We start from the raw sequence: 26,587 nt of genomic DNA on the forward strand, positions 1-26,587 counted from the left end.
AGTGTGCAGCTGATTGACCAGGATCTGGTCTTTCTGGTGAAGCTGGTTAACCAATGAAATCTTGCTGTTTAAGCTTTTTGTGAAATCTAGTGGGGAGCACACCAGAATTCAAAACACAACATAGTGAATGCAGATGAGCAACAATGCTACTATTTTTAATAAGATATTTGCTACAGTGTGTGTTTGGAAAAGGTGATTTTGCTTGGTTTATACAAAATGTTTAATCATGAAAGCCACAAATATAGTCTACTGTACAGACGCAACAAGCATAAATACAAATTGGCAGTACAATCTCGAAATAGCCTGAGACTAGTTGCTTTCTAAGAATCACTCCTAATACATGTAAAGTTTCAACACTCTCAAATCTTTGGCCAAAATGTTGTCTTCCATCATTTCCTTACTGATATCACCTCCTTCAGATTGGCAGTCTCTCTACGGCCCACCCTGTCTCTGGCGCCATGCTTATGGGCACAAGGCCTCAGTCGCCCTGTGCGGCCACTTTGGCTCTCTAGCCCACCTCCTGAAAACACTTGTGCAGAGCACAGGCACCTCCAGTAGCCCTCCCTGGCGTTGACTGGCTGCCCAGAGGCTTAGACAGAGAGCAACAGTGTTAAGGGCCTGGCTTTCTTCCCCATTGCCACTCAAACACTTTCCCTGGGCAGGTCACATGAAAGGACCCCCTGTGTCATAAAAGTGCTAGCCACATCGCTAACTAGAGCATGCTTAAAGACTGATTTGCCCGTGCTGAAAACATAGACGACGTAGAGATGTTATTTATGTCAAATTGGTGTCTATTTTAATATCCACTGAAGTATTTTTAGAGGAAACAAGACAATAGCATGGATATCCATTTTTTTCCTGGAAAACTAAAACCATGAAAAATGGACAGATGTCACTCTTTGGTTCTTTATTAGAAGCATGGTTTCTGAATATCACCAAAGTTCATTCAAAAGTACATAATTTAATTGGCACTCAGCATTCACTAGATATGGTTTTTCACAAAGTGACTTGGCAAAGCAGGCAACCACACGTTCTGTAGGCTTCTGTTACCTTTCTTTTCATGTGTGATGGCATGGAGACATGGAGTTTGATCCAGCCACCCATGACAACAAAGGCGTCTCTCCAATCAACAACGGAAAGGTGTAAAACAGTTTGAGTAAAATTAACAGCAAGAAAATAATGAGGCCCTCTGGGCATGCCATCACCCCTTGCTCTTCTCTCCACGATTCCCACCTTTCTCTTGTGATCGTTACCTCTCTGCCTGTTTCCTCACGAAACACGCTGTGCGTATTTTTTCAACTTTTTCATCTCTCTCTCTCTCTCTCTCTCTCTCTCTCTCTCTCTCTCTCTCTCTCTCTCTCTCTCTCGATGTCTCTGTCTCTCTTCTCTTCTGCTTCTTCACCATCTTCGCCAAAATTCCTTTGCTTATGCAAAGCCTAACTTCTTCAAATTTCTCCTCTCAGAATTGATTCTTTCGTTCCTCTTAAGTTAATTGTTATTCCCCTTCTATTTTCCTTTTTCATGTTTATTTCTGCTGATGACCTTAAAGATATCAGATTTTAAATCTGATGCACAAATATTATATGACTCTTACTACAGCATAAACAGTATGTAGTTTATGTACAGTTAGAAAAAAATGCCAGTGCATTCCTAGATACGTGCATAGTAAACAGTAGCACCATGTATTGTCGTCTTAAAAGTATTTCACTGCCCAACATTTAAATATGAAATTTTGAAGAAGCCAGGGGAAGAAACAGAGCAAAAGGTCTGTTGGGTTCAGCATATTAACATCATGTAACAGGCCTACTGTCAATGAACCTATTAGCTTACGTATTACACAGTGTGTAAGTGGGGAGATTTTGTGGAGCGTGGGTTGCATGGATTAGGGTGCAGGGGCGGATGGTGACTAATGGACATTCATCCTCCCTGTCTCAGTCCTCTGGAGGAACTCCCCAGAGGAAAAAATGCACTGGAGGCGGGAAGCAGAAGCGAAGCTATTGTGAAGGGGAAGCTGTCAGGCACTTCCTGTTATGAGAGGAAATGCATACAAATGTGCTTCCTGACCTCCCCTCTCCAACTCCCCCTCAAACACACGTGCACACGCATACACTCAGGCTGGGAATTTTTATTTGTAAGTGTTTTTTACTCTTTCTCCTGTAATACATTAGTATTGGCAGTACAAAAGTGATTTTGAGTTACAGGTAATTCAGGGGTGATAATGCTGTTTTTTTAGTGGGGGCTGTTGCAGAGCTTTAAATAGTTATTTAAAAACTCACATACTTTAAAATGCAATAACACTGCAGAAAAGAAGAAATCTACAAACATGCCAGTTTGTTTGTAATGCATGATAAGGGCATCTTACTCTGGAGGCTTCAGGTTCAAACATTAACGACACAATATCATAACTATCACAGAACCATGATCCTCCATTTTTGGCAGCACTCACCACATTGAGGAGGTGTTGCAACTGGCATTTTCTGCAATTAACACACTGGCTCACTGAAGGCATATGAGCTTCACATATAACAAGGAATGAGATGGCGGAGACAGGTAGTGAGCAAGAGATCGGGTAACATCACATTTAACGGCTTTGTTATTACACATATGAAGAACGTTTAGGTTTTAGAGAGATATTTAAACTTTCTTAATTTGAAACACATGGGCTATCATTGCGTACTTTATCATCAGATTAAGACAGACACAACACATGGTTTTCTCTTGTTTACCTGCACCTACAAAAGTCACTGGAACTACTGGAATCACTAGTGCATCTATGACTAGCAATAATTTAAGGTATTTAAGGTTTTAATGTAAAATTTCACTAAACATGAAGAGGAATATGTTATACTGTGTTTAGTGTTAAGATATTAAAATGTCCATGTACTTGTTCAAAAAGGATGATGGATTTGTCAAGTATCTTTTGTAGGTTGTGTCACTGTGGGTGTTGGTGTCATTCCTATCTTGAGCACAATGATTTATTTAGAGTCTGTATATCTCCACATCTTAGTATGTGTGATTCTGCTTCCCTTTTCTGGTAAAGCTGACCAGTGCAAATTGCTGCATTTATTTTTGATGTGTGAATTAATAACAATCAACGTTATTTGTTATTCAGATGATCCAAAACATAACGTTTGCTTATCAGTTTTTTTCTCACTCTTCTAGCCATACTAGATGTCAAAGAAGATTTTTTGTTTCTTCTTATCACAATTGCCAAATCTCTAAAAACCTTAACAAGCACCTGCTTAAAATTGCATAGCCACAGCATAGAGTCTTTCTCGGGAAGGCCAAATCTGTCACTTGAGCTTTATTTTGCAAAAGTAGGAGCTGTCAAGGTATTATTTTTTTCTGTTGTAGCCTATACAACTTGTCAAAAAGATCAAACTTCTCACATAAATTAGAAATATCATGATAGAGAATGACTACTATCACTACTAATAAGTCTACCTGTTCTCACCGATCTGCATATAATTAACACGCTGTTGCAATATTGTGTAATACGTACGCCAAAGTTCAATGGTGCGTGCATACGATACGGCAATGTTTGCGTGCAAGTCAGTGGAGAGCAGCCATTTTGAAACGTACATGACGGATATCCAGGTATAAAAGGGAGACGGCGTGCCTCATTCATTCACCTTAGTTCTGAGGAGACGGCGTGCCTCATTCATTCACCTTAGTTCTGAGGAGCCTGAGACCTCTCACGACTGCTGCAGTGGGCAGCACTTGTTGTGGCAAGAAGGACACAACGTCTCGTTCCGTCCATCAGGGAACTGAGGTTCCCTTTCTGTCTGTCTCTCGACGTTGTGTCGAACCGACAGAATGGGGTTTGTCTTGAGAACCTATCATCTTCTGAGTATTTAGAAAAGGCCAATGACCACGGGCGACCAAGGTGACCATGCGGGCCCTGGGTCGGACGATGTCCACACTTGTGGTCCATGAGAAACTCCTCTGGCCGATCCTTGCGCAGATGAGTAACGCCGAGAAGGCCCGCTTTCTCGACGCACCCGTCTCGCAAGGGGGGGCTGGTTGGTGTTACTGTCGAGCCGCAGCGGCCCCGCTCACCCCCCGCCCGTCGGGGGCGGGCGCGAGACCCGCACGCGGCCTCCCCCGGAGGGTTCTCGACAGTAAGAAGCAGTCCTCCGTGCCGCAACTCGGTCGCCTCGGCCGTCGAGTCCCGTGCACTGTCTGCTTCCCAGCAGCCCTGGTCCTCTTGGACGCCTTCCAGCTCCAGCTCTATGCACATACGACCGCTCCAACACTGGTTGCAGAGTCAAGTTCCTTGGAGAGCGTGGCACACCGGCAGCAGGCGTATGGTCACATGCTTTTCTGCCGACACACCCTAACCCCCTGGTCTCCATGACCTTCTTGCGGACAGGGGTCCCCTTTGGGATGCCTCCCTGCAAGGTTGGGGTGCCGTGTGCAACGGGCAAGCAGTGTCGGGGCGGTGGACGGGCCCCCGTCTGCATTGGCATTTCAACTGCCTAGAGTTGTTGGTTGTGCTACTTGCATTGAGGAGGCTACTTCCTCTCGTGCAGGGAAGCACGTGCTGGTCCGGTCGGACAGCACAGCTGCTGTGGCGTATATCATTGGTGGCATTCGCTCACGGCAGCTAACATGACTCGCCCGGCGCCTCCTCCTCTGGAGTCAGCAGGTGATCAGTTCCCTGCGAGCCACACACATCCCACGCGTCCTGAACCAGACAGCAGATGCGCTCTCTCATCAGTCGACGCCTCGCGGAGAGTGGCGACTCCATCCCCGCGCAGCCGGCTCATTTGGGAGCATTTGGGAGCGTCCACCGTTGCACACGGCACCCCAACCCTACAGGGAGGTATCCCTAAGGGGATCCCTGTCAGCAAGAAGGTCAAGGGAGACCAGGGGGTTAGGGTGTGTCGGCAGAAACGCATGATGACCATACGCCTGCTGCCGGTGTGCCACGCTCTCCAAGGAACTTGACTCTGTAGCCAGTGTTGGAGCGGTTGTATGTGCATCGACCCAAGGGGGACCACCCCCGCCGAGGATGCCATATATCCCAGGAACCTCTGAAATTGTTTAAAGGGGACCGCTGACTGCCTGAGAGCTTCAGGCAGTTCAACACTGATCGGGCGCGCTCTGTAGTCAGTCGCACTGCCTCTGGGAGGCCGCGTGGGCTTCCTCGTCGCGGTTCTCGCACCCCCCCGTGGGGGGTGAGCGGGGCCGCTCATGAGGACAGAGTCGAGTTCCATACCGAGAAAGAGGACGCTCTGCACCGGGGAGAGCTTGCTCTTCTCAGTTGACCTGTAGCCCCACTGATCTAGGTGCCGGAGCACCAGGTCCCTGTGTGTACACAACAGATCTCGAGAGTGCGCCAAGCTGCGCCAGTTGTCGAGATAGTTTAGTACCGCACACCTCCTTCCCTAAGGAAGGTTCGAGACATGAAGTGCGCGTCCTTCAGGTCGATTGACATGAACCAGTCCTGACACCTGACGGATGTCAGGATGCGCTTCTGCGTGATGAACCTGAAAGGCAGCTATTGTGTAGGTGCCTGTTCAGAACACACAGACCCAAGATAGGGCGCAACCCCCCGCCTTTCTTGGGGACAATGAAGTACGGACTGTAAAACCCGTTGAACATCTCGGCTGGTGAGACGGGCTCGATCACTCCCTTCTCCAGAAGGGTGGCGACCTCAGCCCGAAGTACGGGAACATCCTAGCCTCTGACTGAGGTATATCGGATGCCCTGAAACTTGGCGGGCGTGAGGCGACTGGATCGCGTAGCCGAGACGGATCGTCTTTCCTAGCCAGCCTGACAGTCTGGGAAGCCGGACAGGCTCCCAGAAATGAGACAGGGGGACTAAAGGTACGATCTTTTTCATCGACCCCCCCCCCCCCCCGAGGGGTTGTTCGATGGCTAGCAGTATGGATTCCTTGCCGGGGGAGGTCCCCCGGGGAGGAGATCGGCTCTGCTGTTTTTCCTGCCTGGCGACTGCGCAGCTCAACGCACTGTCTGACTGAGAGTGCTGAGGGCTGGTGTTTATACTCGACATTGCGCTTCGCCATGACACAACGTCGAGTATGCCGTTCACCGTCGTGCAGAGGGTGCGAGCGGTTGTGATAACCCAGAGAGAGAGGAAACTCTCTTTTTTTAGAGTAAGTGGGGAGCTCCATCTGCTAGGCCGGAGGGGGCTAGCAGATGGAGAGACGGGGCAGGATCCGTCCCTATCCGACTTCCCAGCGATGTGGCTGGGGTCGGGCCCAATGGTAGCCTCGATCCCCCTGAGGTCTTCCCATGAGGGCCGCTTCACCGCGGCTGCTGATGGGGCGATGGTCTCCTCTTCGCTGTCTCCTCCAGGGGGGGCCGCCTGAGTGGGGGGCGCCAGAGCTGGTCCGAGGCGGCCGAGTTGCGGCACGGAGGACTGCTTCTTTACTGTCGAGAACCCTCCGGGGGAGGCCGCTTGTGGGTCTCGCGCCCCTGACGGGTGGGGGGTGAGCGGGGCCGCTGCAGCTCGACAGTAACACCAACCAGCCCCCCCTTGCGAGACGGGTGCGTCGAGAAAGCGGACCTTCTCGGCGTTACTCATCTGCGCAAGGATCGGCCAGAGGAGTTTCTCATGGACCACAAGTGTGGACATAGTCCAACCCAGGGCCCGCATGGTCACCTTGGTCGCCCGTAGAGCGAGGTCGGTGGTGGCGCGGAGTTCTTGCATAAGCGCTGGGTCGGTCTTACCCTCGTGGAGCTCTCTCAACACCCTGGCCTGGCAGGAGCCATAGCGTAGAGAGAGGAGGCAGCTTGGTCCGCCGCAATGTAAGCTCTCGATACCAGAGATGCCGAGACCCCACATGCTTTGGACGGGAGTCTAGGTCGAGCCCCATCCCCAGGTGGCCGCCGCCTATGGGCACGAGTGCACCGCGGCGGCATACTCCACCTGGGGGACATCGACTTATCCTCTAGCTGTCCCAACCTCGAGGGAAGAGATGGTGACAGAACTTTGTTTGACGTGAAACGTGCCGGAAAGGGGGCGTTTCCAGGTCTTACTAAGTTCCTCATGCACTTCCGGTAAACATGGCACTGTTGGCGGGGGCGGCTTGGAGCCGCGCTCAAACCCGAGGCGCCATGTAGCCAGCCGCGAGTGCCAGGAGAGGCAGTGCGGGCACTGCAACCCACACTCACGGCGGCCCAGGAACTGCAGGGAGGCATCTGTCGTCACCACGACGTGCCTCATGACCTGTCCGAGAGGGACCCCCATCCGTAGAAAGGTCATTGAAGACCAGGGGTTAGGGTGCGTCGGCAGAGAGGCGTAATCACCATCCGCCTGCTGCCGGTGTGCCACGCTCTCCAAGGAACTCGACTCTGTAGCCAGTGTTGGAGCGGTCTCATATGCATCAACCCGAGGGGTATCACCACGGCCGAGGATGCCATGTGCCCAGGAGCCTCTGAATTTCAGGGGGACCGCTGACTGCTTAAAATATTCCAGGCAGTTCAACACTGACTGAGCGCTTTCTGTAGTCAGTCGCGCTGTAATGGAGACAGAGTTGAGTTCCATACCAAAAAAGAGGATGCTCTCCACAGGGGAGAGCTTGCTCTTTTCTCGGTTGACCTGTGGTCCCAATCGATCTAGGTGCCAAAGCACTAGGTCCCTGTGTGTACATAACAGATCTCGCGAGTGTGTCAAACAAGCCAGTCGTTGAGATAGTTTTGTCTCCCTGAGGGGAGTGAGGGCGGCTTCCACGATCTTCGTGAAGACTTATGGGGACAGGGACAGACCGAAAGGGAGGACTCTGTACTAATATGCCTGACCCTCGAAAGCGAACCGTTGGAACGGGCGATGACGAGGGAGAATCGAGACATGAGAGTAAGCGTCCTTCAGGTCGATTGCCATGAATCCATATTGACATCTGATAGATGCCAGGATGTGCTTCTGCGTGAGCATCCTGAACGGCAGCTTGAGTAGGTGCCTGTTCAGGGTACGCAGATCTAGCGACCCCCGCTTTTTTGGGGATGATGAAGTACGGACTCTAAAACCCGTTGAACATCTCGGCTAGAGGGACGAGCATGATCGTTTCCTCTCCAGAGGGGTGGCGACCTCGGCCCGAAGCACGGGAGCATCCTTGCCTCTGACTGAGGTTGAGAGGATCCCCCGAAACTTGGGCGGGTGTCTGGGGAGTTGGATCGCGTAGCCGAGACGGACCGTATCCCATAGTCACCGTGACGGTTTGGGAAGCTCTTGTCAGGCTCCCAGGGACCGAGACAGGGAGGCTAGGGGTACGTTCTGCTTCATCAACCTCCCGGGGGTGGTTCGATGGCTGGCATTGCGGATCCCCGGAGAGGAGATCGGCTCTGCAGTTTTACCTGCCTGGCAATGATGTAGCACAACGCACCATCTAATGAGAGTGCTTAGGCTGATGATTATCCTCGACATTGGGTCTTGCCGCAACGTCGAGTTGCCGAACACCTTCGTGTAGAGGGTGAGAGCGGCTGTGATAATACCCAGACGATGATGTGGCACAACGCACCGTCGATTGAGAGTGCTTAGGCTGCTGATTATCCTCGACATTGGGTCTCGCCGTGACGCAACGTCGAGTTGCCGAACACCGTCGTGTAGAGGGTGAGAGCGGCTGTGATAAACGCCCAGAGAGAGAGAAAACTCTTAGAAGTGGGCTGTTGGGACGGGGCAGGAACCGGATCGACCAACCAGCGATGGAATGGCTGGGGTCGGGCCCGAAGGTATTCTCGATCTCCCTGGGGACTTGCCATGAGGGCCGCTTTGGCTTCCGCTGCTACTGTTGACCAGGGCTGCTGGGAAGCAGATGGTGCACGGGATCTTGGCGGCCAGAGGGCGGTCGAGTCGCGGCTGGGGAGGATATACTTGATATCCTCTGTCTGCTCCTTTACTGTCAAGAACTGCGGCTCGACCGTATCACCAAACAGCCCCCCCTTGTGAGATGGGTGCGTCGAGAAAGCGGACTTTCTTGGCATTACTCCTCTGTGCAAGGTTCAGCCAGAGGTGTCTCTCCTGGAACACAAGTGTGGAAATCGCCCAACCCAGAGCCCGCATGCTCACCTTGGTCGCCCGTAGAGTGAGGTCGGTGATGGCGCGGAGTTTCTGCATAAGCGCTGGGTCGGTCTTACCCTCGTGGAGCTCTCTCAGTGCATTGGCCTGATGGACCTGCAGTATGGCCATAGCGTGGAGAGAGGGGACAGCTTGACCCGCAGCAGAGTAAGCTCTCGACACCTCAGATGCCGAAAAGCCTACGTGCTTTGACCGGGAGTCTAGGTCGAGCCCCTGGGGGACATCGACGTATCCTCTAGCTGCCCCACCATCGAGGGATGAAAGGGCGATGGAACTAGTTGACGTGTACGTGCCAAAGGGTACCGTTCCAGGTCGTACTAAGTTCCTCATGCACTTCCGGGGGAATACGGCACTGGGGGCGAGTGTGGCTTAGAGCCTCTCAAGCCCGAGGTACTGTGTATCCAGCCGCGAGCGTTGGGAGAGGCAGTGCGGTGCACCGCAATGCCGGCAGCCCGGGAAAGCATGGCTGACATTTCGACATCCTCTTCTTCCTGAGCTCGCCCCCCCGAGGGAGGGAGCTTCAAGGAATCGTCTGAGTCTGATGCCAGTAATTCACCCTCCAATGCTGCAACAGACATCTCATCACTATGTACCGTTTCCGATACGTGGTTGAAGAACAAGACGGTGGGACCGTCTCATGGGGAACGGTCAGACGAGCGAGACGAGGTGCGAACGATCCGCGAGCCAGTGGCTGACGGATTAGCGCTCACAGTAATCCTCATATCACCCTCGCTGCTCGCCGTAGTCCTGCCGTCACGGAACGGGAAGCAGACGAGGTGGTGGCTGAGTCCCATGGGAACACAGCCAACCGTGATGCAACGTCTGAATCGTCAACCGCCCACAGTGCGGGCAGGACATATCCACAACATCTGCCCCAGCGTTCTCAAAGCAGACATCGTGTCCGTCCCCCTCCTCGATGAGTGTGTTGCACCCACGAGAACAGCGGGACATGCCACGCTGGAGAAATTTGCTCTTTTAGAGAAAAAACTTGAACACTTCTGGAACCGCCGAGACGCCCAGGGGAAGTCGCCGCAGGAAGGGACAGTCCGCTGCACCACGTCGTAGAACCGGCAGTCTTGTAGTTGCTATTTGTAGCGAAGTCTGTTGATCATGAGCGAAGGCTCCGAAGAACAAAAGGTGAATGAATGAAGCATGCCGTCTCCCTTTTATACCCGGATATCCGGGGGCGGAGTCCGGCATGCAAATTTCATTCGCCAATTTCATTGGCCTTTTCTAAGAAGTCGGAAGCGATTGGTTCTCAGGGACGACCCCATCTGTCGGCTCGACACAACGTCGAGAGACCGACAGAAACGGAAACTAAAATAATTAAAGGGGTCGTATGGCACGGCTAAAACAAATATTATTGTTTGGTTTAGATGTAATGCAATGTGTATACACGATTTAAGGTTCAAAAACGCTGTATTTTCCACATACCGTGCATGTTTGTATTTCCTCTTTGCCCCGCCTCTCTGAAACGTGTATTTTTTTTAAAAAAAGCTCATCGCTCTGAATTGGCTATGATTGGCAAGTTAACCAGTGCGTAGTGATTGGTCGAATACTGCAAGCGTGTAACAGAAATGTAAGGCTTCTTACAATATTTGGAACATCAAGTTCCAAAGCAATTGTATTTGGGTGGTCTTAGTCAACTCATACCACGAACTGACGTAGATTTGTGGGGGTGTTGTTACACGAGGCGTTTCAGACAGGTCTGGGTGAGCATTTGCTTTTAGAAAGAATGCATCTTTTGTTCCGACACTTTAATTTTTGCAATTAAAACATGCATGGGCAACTTATAACACACCAATGACACAGAAAAACATGTATTCGCGCCATATGACCCATTTAAAATAACACCAAAAATTGCCATTTTATATGCACACATGCTAAAATTGGTGTATCATATGCATGCAAAAATAGGCGTATTGTATGCACTAACAATTTAACTTTGGCGTACGTATTACACTATATTGTAACAGTGCGTGTTATATATCCGCAATCGCTGAGAATGGGTTCAATAAGGAATGTAGCTCTTATTTTTTTGCCGTATTGCGAAATGTTCGCTGTTCAGTTTTACATTCAGAGCACCTGGATTTTAAAATCAGAAAGTTTGCCTTTATCATACCAGAAGAGCTAAACAGTTTCACCATGACAATGTCAGAAACTAATTAGGTGCATGAAAGAATGTAATTACTTTAGTGATTACCATGAACACAAATGTATTTTGTTATATTATGCATTTTTACTATGTGATGTAAAATTTGCTGTGAACATTTAGCATGATGGGGCTAAGCAGTGTGTGTGAGATTTCGCACAAAAACATGAAGGTTATTGCAGGGCTTTGGAACATGAATGTAATATTTCAATTACAAACAAATGCTACACTGTTAATGCAGTCTATTTATTTTCAGTCTATACAACAACAATTTTTCCCTTGTTCTGTCTTTTTAGGTGACGTTTACGAAAAGAAAGTTTGGTCTGATGAAGAAAGCCTATGAGCTGAGCGTGTTGTGTGACTGTGAGATAGCCCTCATCATTTTTAATAGTACCAACAAGCTGTTCCAGTATGCCAGCACAGATATGGACAAAGTGTTGCTTAAATACACTGAATACAATGAGCCTCATGAGAGCAGGACCAACTCTGATATTGTGGAGGTGAGTTTCTGCAAACACATTTTTTAGAATATTTTTCATGACATACACTGACCAAACTCAACTGTAGACCATTGACAGTCTGTACTGTATATAGCCTAACTTAACCACAAGGAGAAATTTCGTGCCATAGACCATGCATCACCCTTGTGATGGGTATTATAAAAAAACAGTACATGCCTAAATCTATCCCATGTCTTGCCATATCTCATTTCACTGTGTTCATTTTGTATGGCAGCTGCTTGACGCCTGCATTTTCCAGTCTACATAATGCTTCTAAAGGGACTCAAACCTTTGAGACATGTCTGTTGGCTTGTGCTTTTAAATCTCAGGTCAAGTCACGCTATGTGATTGTTGCCGTCATGAGGCGAGCATCCAAAAGCATGTTAACCACACAGTGAGCTGGTTATGTATTCTGCTTTTCTAAGAGGTTGAAAAAGCAATTATAATTCTATATGGGTTGATAAGGTGGACCCCTGAAGTTCTTAAGGGCTTTGAAAAGGGTTCCTTTTCCCATTCGATACATAGCAACACTGCAAATAAACAAAAAATAATAATAATAAACAAAAGTTAAGATTTTAACTTAACAATAGTCGCCCTCACAATGATCATTGAGACCTGTTAGTTAGTTTGTAAAACAAATGTCCCTAATTTTGATACTGAAATAAGTGTCATTCCCCCCTACTCTGTGGTTTTGTCTTATCTACATTCCACCCACATTATTATTCACATCAAGTAATTATAATTCTGCATCTTCGTGTTTTTAATATATAGGCATATTTACATATTCAGCAAGTGTGTAAACTTTCATGTGCATCAACTGTATCATGAAGGCTTGTGTTCCAAATGTTTTCTATATTCTCTTATGAATTATATCCCTGTATATTTGTTTCACCAGAAGATGCACTCTCAAAAACAAATTTGTTTTTTGAAGTTCTGTCATTATTCTGTATGTCATTAGACTGCCCCTAAGTTGTTGTATTTTATACAAGCTCAAACCCTCAGGCAAAGGTTGGGATAGAGGGGATAGAAACTGAAGTCCTTGTTTTTTTCCTGCTATATCAAACAGAATTGTAAAAATACACTCAGAATGAGCAGATGTGCAATGCACTTGAGGTCAGACTCCATTTGTATAGATGTACCCTTGAATACTACATTAACTGTGAGATTTTTAAGTGTTCCATACGTTGCTATCATCCATATTGGAATTCTCAGAAACCTGAATATAGATGATTGTCCATAATAACAATAAGATCCATTGCACCCTGGACGATGTATGTCAAAATAAGATTTAATGATAAGAGACAAAATAAAAGATTTTTCAATTGCCATAATGAAAAATGTGCACAACAACTTGAACTTAAATAAAATAAAAAGTTAAAGTTATATTACAAAACTGCAAAAGAATTTAAAGATAAAGAAAACGAAAAGCATTAAAAAGGGAATAAGAATAAAAATGAGTATAGCCAAACAAACCGCTTCCATCACCAAGAAACAGCTTTAATGCGTTTTTTTTCTTCAATTTGCCAGAGTTTGTGTTAAGAGAAATCGATTTGAAGGTGGCTAAAATGCTGCTCTAACTGGATTTGTCTTCAGTCAAGTGTTGAACTCCTGCAGGGCCCAGTTTTTCTGCTGCTAGGTTACATCACGGCCAGGGGATGTGGGCGGTGGGAGGTAAAGAGGAACAAAGCAGACTTCCTGTTGTGATGGCAGGATGGGGACGAGGCCTTGGGGTGGACCGAAGGGAGAGCTCAACATAGGGGTATCAGTCCCATAGTTCAGCTTTGAGCTTTAGAGTGTGTGACCATTTATCAACCACATCAAACTACATGTTAGAGTTTCAGATGTGAACTTTATTTAGCATTGTTTAAAGAGTCAAAAAGACACTTGCACACGCACACACGTTCGTAGAAAATGCACAAACACAAATGCAAGCAATCTTTCCTGTCTTTGCCTGGAGTGCCTGTGGGGTGCTGTGGGAGGATAAGGAGAGGCAGGGGAGCCGGGCACAGCGTGTGGGTGTCTTGAAGAGCAGCCCGCTACATTAGCAATAAAGCTCCATGTAATTAACATGTCTTTGGTTGATAATTAGCGTTGTTGGGAGAGAGGCAGTGAGAGTCTTGCCCAGCCTCTTTAGCTCTGTTTATGAGAGGCTACAAGCTCTTGTACCCTTCTGCTCCCTCTCTCTGGCTCTTTCTTTCTGTTGTCGTCTTCCGTTTTTACCCATTTTTATCTCGACATTCTTGGGTCAGGGCATTTTTTCATTAATTTATATTTAAGCGTTTGACAGACGCTCTATTTAAAGCAACTTACAAAAGTACCGCAAAGCATCCTGAGGAAGCAATAAACCAAAATGTGCTCAGACCCTCTTGTCTCATTTCGGCATTGCCATAGTAAAGGATAGAAACATGAGAGAGGATAACCGAGAGAAATAGGGAGATAATTTACTTAGAAAATCTATCTCATATGTATTATTCATCTTTACACTAGAGGGATAGTAAACAGATAAAAAACATAGTTGGTTGTCAAAATGCTCTCTTGGCAGAGTTAAAAAGCATTATTATTAGAAAAATAGATATGCGCTGAATGAAAATTAATGTATCATATATATTTTCGAAGTAATAAATAAATAACACAACATATCAACAAACCATAATCAAACAAAAAATTGTAGGGAGTGGGGGGGCTTGTTGGTTGTGGTTCGGGGCGTTTCATTTGTTGGGACTGTGTGGGTCTGGTCTGGTTGGTCTTGTTTTGTGGTCGATGTCGGACAACAGAGGAATAAAGTTAATTATGCCATTACTACTTTTCCCTGGTTGTTCCTCTGTTGTTGATCGCGGAATGGGACCGGGTTGGACCTGCACGGTTTCGGCGGGTGGGGCTTCCTGGGTCGCGGCTCGTGGACTCTCCCTGTTCTTTGTGGACGTTGCTCGGTGGCTTTGGTCACTGATTGCAGCTATGACACGTCAGAGGAGATCTGGCCCTCCCGGCTGAGCCTGGTTTCTCCCGAGGTTTTTTTTTCTCCATTATTCATCATTGGAGTTTTGGTTCCTCGCCACAGCAGTGAAGTGTTGGCCGGGAGACTGCATTTATTTATTTATTTATTTATTCATTTATTTATTAGATATTATTTATTATAATGATCTTGCTTGGTCTATAAACACCATGCACTGTGCTGTGTTTTACCTTTCTGTGTTTTTCTTATTTGCTCCTGTAAAGCTGCTTTGGAACAATGCACATTGTGAAAAGCGCTATATATTGAATTGAATTGAATTGAATTGAATCCAAAAACATTATTAACCCAGCACTTTTTACCCCAAGTCACTTGATAGTCTCTTTATATTTTGCCCAGCTGAAAAACTAAATCTGGTCATATGCTGTAGGGTAAAGTCTGTGTTAGATTTAATTGAAATAAAATTCATGTAAATTTAGTTTTTTTGAGTAGAAATGAGAACATTATGGAAACAAACATGGAGATTACCAAGAAAGGAAAAAAAGCACATTGAGGCTGCATGCTTAACTCGTGCCGACTCTTACATCATCACATGGAGCAGAAGTGTGAACAGGACACAAACACTTATAAGAGAGTTGGCTAAACCGTCCAATTGTAGATTAGCTTTATCTGAACATCCACCTTTTAATCTCCTCTCTTCTCTCACCTCCACAAGTTCTGAATGAATTGGCGATAGAAAGGAAGGCATTTAGCTGCATGCACGACAAACTGAGAGAAAGATGCAGTGAGGGAGGCTGGTGATTATTTCCAAAGGTCACACTGTTAATGACTACCTGCTTGGTTAATGAGATTCCGCAAAGCTTCCTCACGATGTTTCACCCTCGTATGTGTTGCCGTGTTCGGAGATGTGTGAGAAAGGTTGCAGGTGTCAGCCTTCTCTCAATTTACATCTGTCTTAAATTGAAGGAGAATGAAAAATATAATGAAGATCAATTTAGGTTCATTAACCGTCTTGGGAAATGCTTAATGTGGACAAGGTACACTAATTAACTGAATTGCATTTCTCTTCAAAGTAACTGTAAAGAGTTAATTAACAGATTTTCCATGAAAGGTGTTTGCACATTAGCGGGCTTCTCTGGTAGAACATTCCCTTAGTTGTCTTTTAAAAACACGTTCTTTAAGTAATCAGAGATCAGAGAGAACATTAGCCTTAAGCACTTTTCTCTCAGAACTGGGACTCAATGACCATTTATTTAACTCACAAAGGTCTGTTATGACATAATACACTGACATAACTGTCTCATTACAAACAAGCACAGATCAGATGAGTGAAAATATTTGTGTATAGATCCAGCACTGCACACACACATTCATGCTTTTAATGGCTCATGCAAAGAGTCAATAAGTTTACGGTAATTATAGCCAAGTCAAACTGGACGTTTTTGCCAAATTTGGGATTAAACTCAGAAGAGGCTTTGTCTAGTTAAGCAAATAAACCTTATGACATAGGCAAGTCAACAGTGTTGAGGACAACAATGTGCATGTTGCCAACAGGATGCTACTATAAATTGGAGTACAGAAAAAATCCTGTATGATTCCCACATGTTTTATTAAGCCCTGATTGCCTTAAAATAATAAATACACTTATTCAAAGCAAATACACTTATTCAATAAAGTCTTTATGTATGCAATAAATAATGCAGTGTAATTAATAGACTGTCATGCATTTATAAGATGTCCAATGCCAAATTATGTTATTTTGTGTGTTTTATTGCAGTGTAATGATTTAGGCTGTTCCTCTTAATACTTAAACATTAGCTTACAATGTATAACTCTGTTTTCAATTCATCCCAAGTAACTCAAAGTAAATTATTAGGCCTACAGTTTTTTAGTAAACCTTGCATTTCATCTGTGTTTCTAAAACAAGAAAACAATTAAATAAAGTACATACGTTTCATAATCATTTTTATTTTTTATTTAAAATCTTTCTTATATAAAGTCTAAATATTTGTAGTGTTCTATAGTGTACTAGGTAGACATTGCTTCTCGCAGGTCATGAGGTTTTAGAAGTCTTCACAGCACAAACAAGTCATGTTTAGATTCTTAGAGATTTCTGAAATGTTGCAAAATGTGTGTAAAATTTGACATGCACATGAGACCCCTCCCCAGCCTTAAAAGCAGATCAGTTGGTCAGTGCAGAAACGCCATCCCCAGACCCAGTCCAGAGCACGATGACCCCATAGTCTGAGAACAACTTTTTTTGCATCATGGCTGCTGGATGTAGATGAGGAAAAAACAAGAACATTTGTTCTCTCTCTCTCTGTCTTATTCTGTTTCTCTCCGTCTAAATCTCTTGTGTTTTCTCTACACTTCCCTCTGATTGAAAACAGCTGCAAAGCATCTCCTGCAACACTTTTAAAAGGAGTGCATTTTAGATGTGTCCAAATTAGGATCCCTCCCCCTTCCTCTGTATATTTGCTTGTGTGCGTGTGTGTTTTTTATAGTATCCTTCCCTGAATAAGTGTCTCAAAAAATGGTAGTGTTCTAAAAATAGTGTGCTGTGTTGCTAAATTTGGCTCTTGGCTTATTGCGCTGGCGAAGCAAATGGAGAAGAATAGGCGTGGAGAGGAGGAGTGAGTAAGCGAGACTATTCATTCAACAACTTGTGAGGAGACCTCTAGTGAACTGGTGCCCTTGGACACCCCTCTGCCACCAGACCTGGGGGTGCCACTAACCATTTGATCCACAGGATAACAGCTGTTATTATTTATTTATTTGAATGACTTAAAATGTTTTTTCTAGCTCTAGCTGAGAAGGCAAGGCTTGCTTTTTAATGGTCCTACCGTGTGACAAATATGTTTTTGAGTCTCAATTACAGTGAAATGCAGTTTTTAATACAAGTAGTTTTAAATGATTTTTTGTAATATTAAGAAAAATAATAATCTACATGTTAAATTGTTGAGGTTGGTGCCTGGCACAAGTTTAAAGTTCATCCCCTGCCTTTCCATAAAACCTATTTAATCAGGATATGAAATTCATACACTGATCTTAAATCAATAACATCAGAGTAAAAGAAACAAGACTGTTCCTTACACAATTAGTGGGAAATTAATGATCTATTTCTGTCTGTGGGTGTAGATGGCAGCGTCCCCACCCACAGGGCTTGAACGGCGTGCAAACACAAGGTCATGCCAGAGAGGTCAGGTGCCTGCACATTGTTCCTCAAAACCTTCTGCCCCTTCCTGTAATGCAGTGTGATAAGAACCCCTGCAGACAAAGGCTGATAACTGATGTGAGTGTGTGTATGTTGGTATTCTAATTCATCGTGTCCAAAAAAAGAATCACAGCCCTTTGTGTTTATAAGAATATGTGCGTATCCAAACATGTTAGGTGTCCTTCTGTGTGCCCAGAAGTAAAAAAGACAGAACCAGCATATTTCAAATGGAAATATGGCCATGGTATAAGCACCCCTTTATTTAGCTGGACTGAGTGCCATTGTGTGCATGTATTGGATGGTCCATTAGGTCATATGAATGACTTGACTGTCTTTCTTTCTAATACAGTCATGCAGAGAGAATATGAGATGACACGCTTTACAGTCACGTACCATAATCAACATAATCAAGCTCATGAAAAACAAGGCACAAATTTTCTACAGCACTGTGATTTTCAGTCAATGGCTCAAATCTGTGCACCCCGTATACAGGCATACAACATACAGTATATCATACAAATACAACCCCCCCTCTTTTAAAAATCACATGGTTTTTATTTGAGCAGCAGCTGTACTTATGTACTGTAGAGTGCTTTGCTATAGTTATCAATTGTCTGTCTATCTGTGTTGTATCTTACCCCATACGTCCAAAGAATTGCTTTAATTTTAGAAATGTCAAAATAGTTTATTTTAAATGGATTTGGGGGTTTTCTACATTTCTCTGTGCTGGGCTTTAGGGAGCTGTAATAAGATGCTTAAAGTATGATATTACTTACACAGTCCTTACTGTAAAGGGGTCATATCATGCAGAATCAAATTTTCTTTGATTTTTGAGACAAAGGAGTTTATTGTGTGGAAAAGATTTTCTAGTTTTCCAAACCTTCCTCCCCAGTCTAAAAAGACATTCATTAAAACAAAGCAGTAGTGGTTTAACTGCCGCTCTACATATCCTTCTGAAGGATCCCATCATTTGTATTGACGTATATCATTTCATACACAAACTTAAAAGACACATGTTTACTGCTGTGCTTTTAAGACCTAAGCATCAAAAGACTGGGAAATATCAATGAACAGTACATTTTGACTTGAAAAAAACTCTCTCAAAAATTGTATAACTAATGAAATAAATAATAAAATGCATATGTTTTATATATTAATAATATGATAGATTGTATAATAATGATGGGATAGTGTGTCTATAATTTATATTTTTGATGCTTATTTATAGCAGGCTATGTAAGGAAAAGAGCTCAAAGCAATGCAATTACAGTAAAGTAGCTATATCATAAGAGGTTAGTTTTAAGAACTCTTCTGTGATACACCACATCACCCTAACATTATACTGTACACACACACAGGGACCATGTCCATTATCATTTACATTTGCATCTCACTATTGTACATGGCCGTAGCTAGGGGTGTAAATCGGACAGTTCATTGCGATTCGATTCAATGTCAATTTTTTCCACCAGCGATGCGATATTTGCCAATACATGTGAATTTTTTGCGATTCGATTTGATTAATTGAATCGATATTTTGACATTACTATGCTAGTTTAGACAAGCAGTTACATTTTTAATAACCCACAAATGAAACCAAAATATTAAACATGAATGTTTAATTAAACTTTTTGAAAATGGCACAATCTCTGTCTCAACTGGGACATTTAAAACAACAAACTAACAGAAAAACATTTTTTTAAATAAAGAAAAATAAATAATAGGGGGGAAAAATGTCACATAAAATAAAGCTTATGGTGGCAGCAGTCTTTCAACAATAGTGCAAATGACTGAGGTAGTTGTAGAGAAAAAACAAAAAATAAACTATAAAATTACAAAGAATAAAGCTTTTAAACTTAAACGTTTGATCTGTCACACAACTTCAGATCATTTAAACAAGTGCTGCAGCAGTGGTCTCTTTTGTGAGATTTTTCTTTAACGATTTGCGTCCGACAGCAATCACGTCTTCTGCCTCTTTTGCTGTGGTTTCACTGCTACAACTGCCTTGTTGTTGCTGGATCGCATTCACTTTTTCATTCACAAGACGAAAATAAGCGAAAATGCATGCTTTGGAAATGCCTAGGTGGACGTTATGTCAAGGAATGAGGATGCGGAGAGTGTCAAAATAAAGGTACCTCATATTGATATTTTATGCGTGGCATTGATGGATCGTATCGTTAGAAATTTAATCGATGTATCGATCCATATCGATGTATTGTTACACCCCTAGCCATAGCAAGTTCCAACCACACTTGGTGGCATCCCTCTTTTTACTCCCAACCATCTGCTTTCAATGAGGTCAAGACAGACTGGCTCTCTCCCTAAAGGCTTGCACTCGTGTGTTCAACAGGAGCAAGAGTACCATATCAAAGCTCAGAGTTTGCAGTGAATCTATCTGCAGAAAATCTTTGGGTCGAGTGCAAATGTCTGTCACCAAGCCTTTTTTGTTCCTTGACATCCATCTGCTCAGTATAAGAAAAACTTTTGTACAACTGTGTGCGGTAATCATCTCTCTCACAGCATGGGCAGGAGAGGCTGCACATCCAGCACACGTTTGGAGTGCACACATGGAAACATAGCAACTGAGGGGCATTATGTCATTTCTCTTGGCCTAATGGGACCACCTCTGAGACAGTAGCTTTATAGTGGATCTGTGTTAAAAAGCAATGGGAAAAAAACACCAGTACATGTGCTGAGCAAGTCGAGGCCCTGAACAGCCAAACTAGAGTTCTAGTCTTTTTTGTTAACCACTAATGTGAGGTAACGAAAACAAATGTAAATGTTTCTCTTGTGCCTCAAAATACTATAGCTGCACACGATCAGCAAATTATAGCTTCATGATTATCCGTGCATGTACTGTGGATCTGTTTTATAAGGAGAGACTTTTAGTGCACCTCAGATGCCCCATCCAATTAAAGCAGTGTCTGGATTTTGTATTTGTTGTCAGGCTTGTGAATATCATATAAATAAAGACTGTCTGTGCTATCTTCTGGTCTCGATAAGCTAAGTGTTGAATGTAGGCTCCTCTCCAGACCTCTCTCCAACCTGCCAGCTCCATCCCACGAAATACAGCTTAGATGTGCTGGAAAAACCCTTTTTGAAAATACCCGTTATACCATGAAATCTGTCTGGGTCAGTGTCCCTCTACAGCAGGGGTGTCCAAAGCCAGTCCTGGAGGGCCGGTGTCCTGCAAAGTTTAGCTTCAACATTAATCAAACACACCTGAACAGCTAATCAAGGTCTCACAAAGCAGACTAGAAACTTCCAAACAGGTGTGTTGAGCCAAGTTGGAGCTAAACTCTGCAGGACAGTGGCCCTCCAGGACCGACATTGGACACCCCTGCTCTACAGTCTGGCCTGGTTTAAACTAGATGTATAAATGAGCATCAGTGGATACTGGTCAGACTTTGAAAAGAGGCCAGAAACAATATAGTGTAACAATCAGTAGTAAGGACTTCAGAGAATTGTCTTTGGCTACTTGGGGTCTGGCTAGTTTACAGCTGGAATCGCAAGAGCAGAGTTGATATCAGTCCATTATTTAGGCTTTAGCCTGGAGAGGAGTTCTGAGAGAATGAGCCAGGAGACACAATAAGTATGAAGGAGTTTAATGAGGAACATACCATCATTTTTCTCTTGTTCGCCTCCCTTTCTTCTCCTTTCATCACAAACCCCCACCTGCTCTACCCTGCTATTGCATGTGCATTTTGCTTTTTATCAATCACCCTCATACAACCCCGCCTGGCCATTTTCCACTCTACAGATTGATTACTTCTCATCGATAATGTTTTGGACGGATGATCGTGCAGCTTTTGTCACGGAACGGGAGGACAGAACCCAAATGCAGGCAGGTGAAGGGTTAACACAGATTTTAATAAACAGAAACAAAAACCCACGATGGGGAAAACAGTACAAAACAAAACGAATAATCAAACAGAAATACCTCCCGCAAGGGGGACGAGACAAACGGGGTCAATACTCCAAATAATAAGTCCAACGCAAAAGGGAAAGTCCACAGGATCGCAGAATCCACAAGACAACAGGGTAACAACCATAACAAAACCTCCCAGGACACAGAACAAAGGGACATTAAGTAGGAAACACTAATGAGGGATAATTACAAAAGGGACGTGACGGGCAGGTGACAGAGATCAAACACTAAGGGCATGATTACGGGAGTCAGGAGGGCGGGGCTGAGCGACATGACAGGAGGACACACAGCGCAAAGTGACAACAATGGCCACGTGTCTTCCACACATAACAAAACAAGCACAAAAGACATGGCACCGTCACAACTCTGTCCACAGACCAGAAACCTCATGATAGGAAAGACAGAGTTGTGACACTACCCCCCCGCTCCAAGGGATGACCCATGGCGTCCCAAGGGAGAATCCTCAGCGGGCAAGAACAGAGAAACACAAGGACATACACCATAAACACAACATAGAACAGACTAAGGGTAACATAGAAGAGACAATGATGATGTTGGGGTGGGCCAATAAAAATAACAAACATGGGAGGGGGGTGGGGCCAAACAAGGGCTCATACGGGGCAGTCCATGGGGGTAGGGAGAAGGGGGAATAGTCTTAGTCCCCGGCTGCGCTGAAGGCACGGAGTCCTGAGGGACTTACGGGAAGTCCTGGGGGGGACCGCCGACTTGAGCATCGGCGGGACAAGGCTGGGACCCGGCTGGAAGGCCGGCTGGACAGGGCTTGATGCCGGCTGGAAGGCCGGCTGGACAGGGCTTGACGCCGGCTGGAAGACCGGCTGGACAGGGCTTGAGGCCGGCTGGACAGGGCTGGACGCCAGCTGGATCACCGGCTGGGACGCCGGCTGGATCACCGGCTGGGACGCCGGCTGGATCACCGGACTGGATGCCAGCTGGATCACTGGACTGGACGCCAGCTGGATCACCGGACTGGAGGCCGGCTGCACCGGCTGGGGAGATGCCCGCGCTGCCCGCCGCTGCCTCTTTTTCTTCAGCCGAGCCACCCGCCTGGTGGTCGGCTGAAGGAAGGAGGTGAAGGGTACGGCTGGCTCGGGGTTGGAGGCCTCTGACGAGGAACCCCAGGATTCTCGCCTTCCCCGTTTGCCACCGAGGCTCGCTGGTGGTGGAGAGGATGGTGTTGCGATGCCCACAACCCTGATCTTCAGGGAACGGCCCTCAGGGATCGCGACCAGCAGAGATGAGTAGCTGGGTTGAACTGAGACCTTGGACTCTGATCGATACATACGGCATACAGCCATATCGCATCAAAGTCCAGCGGTCTCAGTGACCTCATCTCCGCACGTGTGAATGGCTCCCTGAGACCGGCGTTGAATAGCGTCACCAACTCCTCCTCTCCGAACACCGTCTCCTCTGCGACTTCGAGGAACCGGCCCGCATAGTCATCTACGTCTCCTGTTCCCTGGTGAATGCCGCAGAGGAGACGAGCCTGGCGGGAACGTACAGCGTCCATTACAAAAGGGACGTGACGGGCAGGTGACAGAGATCAAACACTAAGGGCATGATTACAGGAGTCAGGAGGGCGGGGCTGAGCGACATGACAGGAGGACACGCAGTGCAAAGTGACAACAATGGCCACGTGTCTTCCACACATAACAAAACAAGCCCAAAAGATATGGCACCGTCACAACTCTGTCCACAGACCAGAAACCTCATGATAGGAAGGACAGAGTTGTGACAGCTTTCCTCTTTCAGCTTTCCGCTATTAAAGCATCAGATGTTCTTGCTGCTTGAACCAAGTACAGATTCCTTGTCGTCTACTGTATTTTATTATTAAGATTAGAGACATTATTGATGCAGTTCTTGCCTTGTAAATGTATTACTTTGGCTATATGTTTTGTCTCTTCTCAGAATCTCAGGCATTTTGGGTTTTATCTTACTTGGGTTCTACCTTACTGGTATACTGGTGATCCTTAGAGATGAAGATCATAAGATAAGCATGAGCGTAATGAGAAGCAGCATAAAGAGCCATTTATGGCCATCTCATGCATACACACTCTCTGGTTGGCTAGCTGCACACCCCAAGACCAAACTATATGTGTGTTTGTGAAGGCTGGTGACAGGTGTGGACACTCTGACAGGTGCACATGTCTGGAGTGACTGGCGTAGCGACCGACCTTCGGGAGCTTCACAGTGGCTGCATGCTGAGTCTTAAACTGATGATCTCTGCTTGAACACTCACTCAACCAGCATGTCTTCACATCACCATGCTATAGTCTACTCTGCCTCCTTGCACTTCACTGCCTCAGATTAACGGCAGCTCCGCTACACCATAATCTTCTTCCATGTTACCGATGCAGCGCCTAAATTCTGCTAGTTAGGTGGCAACCTGTCATTTGTGACAAAAAAATACTTTTGAAGTAAATTCACCAGGACACAGAAAATCTTACATGATATCACAATATGGAGTTCTAAACTACAGTGAAGCATGCGTATCTAATCCGGTGGATCCATCTTCACCTTCATTTCTGTTATATTTCTAAGGTCACATAATAACTAACTCTGAGGGTAAGACAATGATTCAAATATTGTTTCCCTTTTTTATTTAATTGGTTTATATGAATGTGATATTGTGTGAAGTGTGTAGGTTTGTCGTTTTAATGATTGAAATAAAGAGTCGTTTTAAAATATCTCACAGAATTTCTGTCATTTTCAATTTCTATCACACCTTCAAAGCATTTATCAACTCATTACTGTATATAAAAAGAAAAATCTCATCATACATCGCCTCTCTACACAATCCTGCAACACCTAATTGAAGCATGTCATATTGGAGGGAACAGGATGAGAAGCCCGTCTTCATCAAACCTGCACGTCGGTAGAGTAACTTAATTTCTGTGTGATTGATGCAGACAGGCAGATGAAGGTGGAGAAGAACTAAGTGTGAGAGCAATAGCTGCGCATATGTTAGCGGGTGGCTAATATCCCACCATGCTGATGTCCCTCTGTTATAGCCAGTTCATTGACACGGGTTTCACTTTGATGGGACGTCAAACTCTTCTAGCACCTTGTACTCAATGACATAAGACAGAAATTTTATGGGCCTCTGTTACAGCATGAGGTACATCAGGTTTTTGTATCTAATTTAAATGAAATGACGATTAGAGTAAATTTAAAGAAACAGCTTGTCATGTGTAAATACAAAAGTAACTCTTCCTATTTGGCACACGTTTCCTCATAGGTTCACTTAACTCTGAGAGGAATATGTCATTTCTACTAGAAGGTGGCCATCAGGTGGCAGAAAGTGAAAGTGCTGTTTTAATATAAACAGCGGAGCCCATTCTATCATTTTCCCTGTTATCACATCTTCTTTACGAAAGAGTGTCATGACTTCTTTGCTCCATTACACAACTATTGGTTTGTCTTTAATGGCTCTTTTTTGTTAGGTTATTTGGGTGTTAATCTATTCAGGTCTTTGTGGCTCCTTTTGTCCACTTTGATCAAAGCTGCTTCTCACTGCTGGAAACACATCTTGACTTTTTTCTTCGGTACCTAGTTAAATAATAATGTTTACATTTTAGGTTGACCCCTTCCTGTTTGTGTATCCTGTTGTCTTTCTTTAAACTCATTTAAACCAGGAAAACTTTGTTTGTTTTTTGTTTATGAATATAAACACCATGCCCTTAAGCAAATATTTAAACCAAAGACATTATTAAAATAAATCTAAAATAAATTCTTAAATAATTCTAAAAAATACAATATTTTATATCAATTGAACTAAGTCTGGTTAACAAAAGAACTACATTTACATTTCTCTAAATTCAGTGCATTTGGAAACCAAGGGTCTCCTTAGTGATTGGTATTTGAACTGTGTGCAACCTTGTATTTACAGACTTTAAGAAAGAAGGGTCTCAATGGTTGTGACAGCCCTGACCCCGACGCAGACGACTCGGTGGGCCACAGCCCAGAGTCAGAGGACAAGTATCGTAAAATCAACGACGACATAGATCTGCACATGATCAGCAGGCAGAGGCTATGTGTAAGTACTCACATCTCAGACAATATCTCTTACACTTTTTTTCTTTCTCTCTTTGTGCTCTGTCTCACCGTTCACCCTCCACGGGCCTTCAGGCATTGAACAAGAAGGAGAACAAAGGCGGCGAGAGCCCAGAGCTTGAGTCTGTTCTCACGCTTACTCCGCGCACGGAAGAAAAATACAAACAGATTAATGAAGAGTTTGATTTTATGATCAAGACTCAAAAGATCAGTGAGGGAAGAAGAGTCCAGAGAAAAACTAACAGCTCTGTTTAGAAGCTGGCGAACCTAACATGCATTTTTTTGGAGAAACGAAGTTTATTGTCATGTTTATTTTTCTACTTTAAATTTTTAGTTCTACTTATTTACAAAATTCAATCAAGGATGGATCTAGAAATGATCGCATTATGCTACCAATGCCCTTGGAATCATGTGACATATTTTTATATTTCTAATGTGAGATATAACTAAAGGAATAACCTTTTTAAAGCACCAAAATTGTATGTTGTGTGTTGGAAGGTCTTCTACTGGTTTGGAAATAGATATGCTTCATTAAATCTTTGCTAACCTGCTGCCTGATTTATAAAAATATCTGCAAATGATGTGCTTTCACAACTGATTATGAGGCTCGCTGAATGAAGAGAATAAATCGAATTTGTTTAGAAACAGAATGTGCGCACACACAGCATACATATTAAAAGCATAACTAATATAACAGTGCTTTACTGAAAGAAAACTTCTGCCTGTTTA

General features: G+C 44.8%; 1 protein-coding gene across 2 annotated transcripts in view; it reads left to right on the top strand.

Annotated features, from left to right (window-relative positions):
• mef2cb (myocyte enhancer factor 2cb) overlaps window positions 1-26,587 on the top strand; it is an 88,226-nt gene that overhangs the window by 22,581 nt on the left and 39,058 nt on the right. For both annotated transcript variants that reach the window (XM_057360902.1, XM_057360894.1), the window contains exons 3-4: window positions 11,492-11,695; window positions 25,695-25,841. In XM_057360902.1, coding sequence (XP_057216885.1) covers window positions 11,492-11,695; window positions 25,695-25,841 — 351 coding nt within the window. The remainder of the gene's footprint in view (window positions 1-11,491; window positions 11,696-25,694; window positions 25,842-26,587) is intronic.

The sequence above is a fragment of the Triplophysa rosa genome, linkage group LG2, assembly GCF_024868665.1.
Source record: "Triplophysa rosa linkage group LG2, Trosa_1v2, whole genome shotgun sequence".
NCBI lineage: Eukaryota > Metazoa > Chordata > Actinopteri > Cypriniformes > Nemacheilidae > Triplophysa > Triplophysa rosa.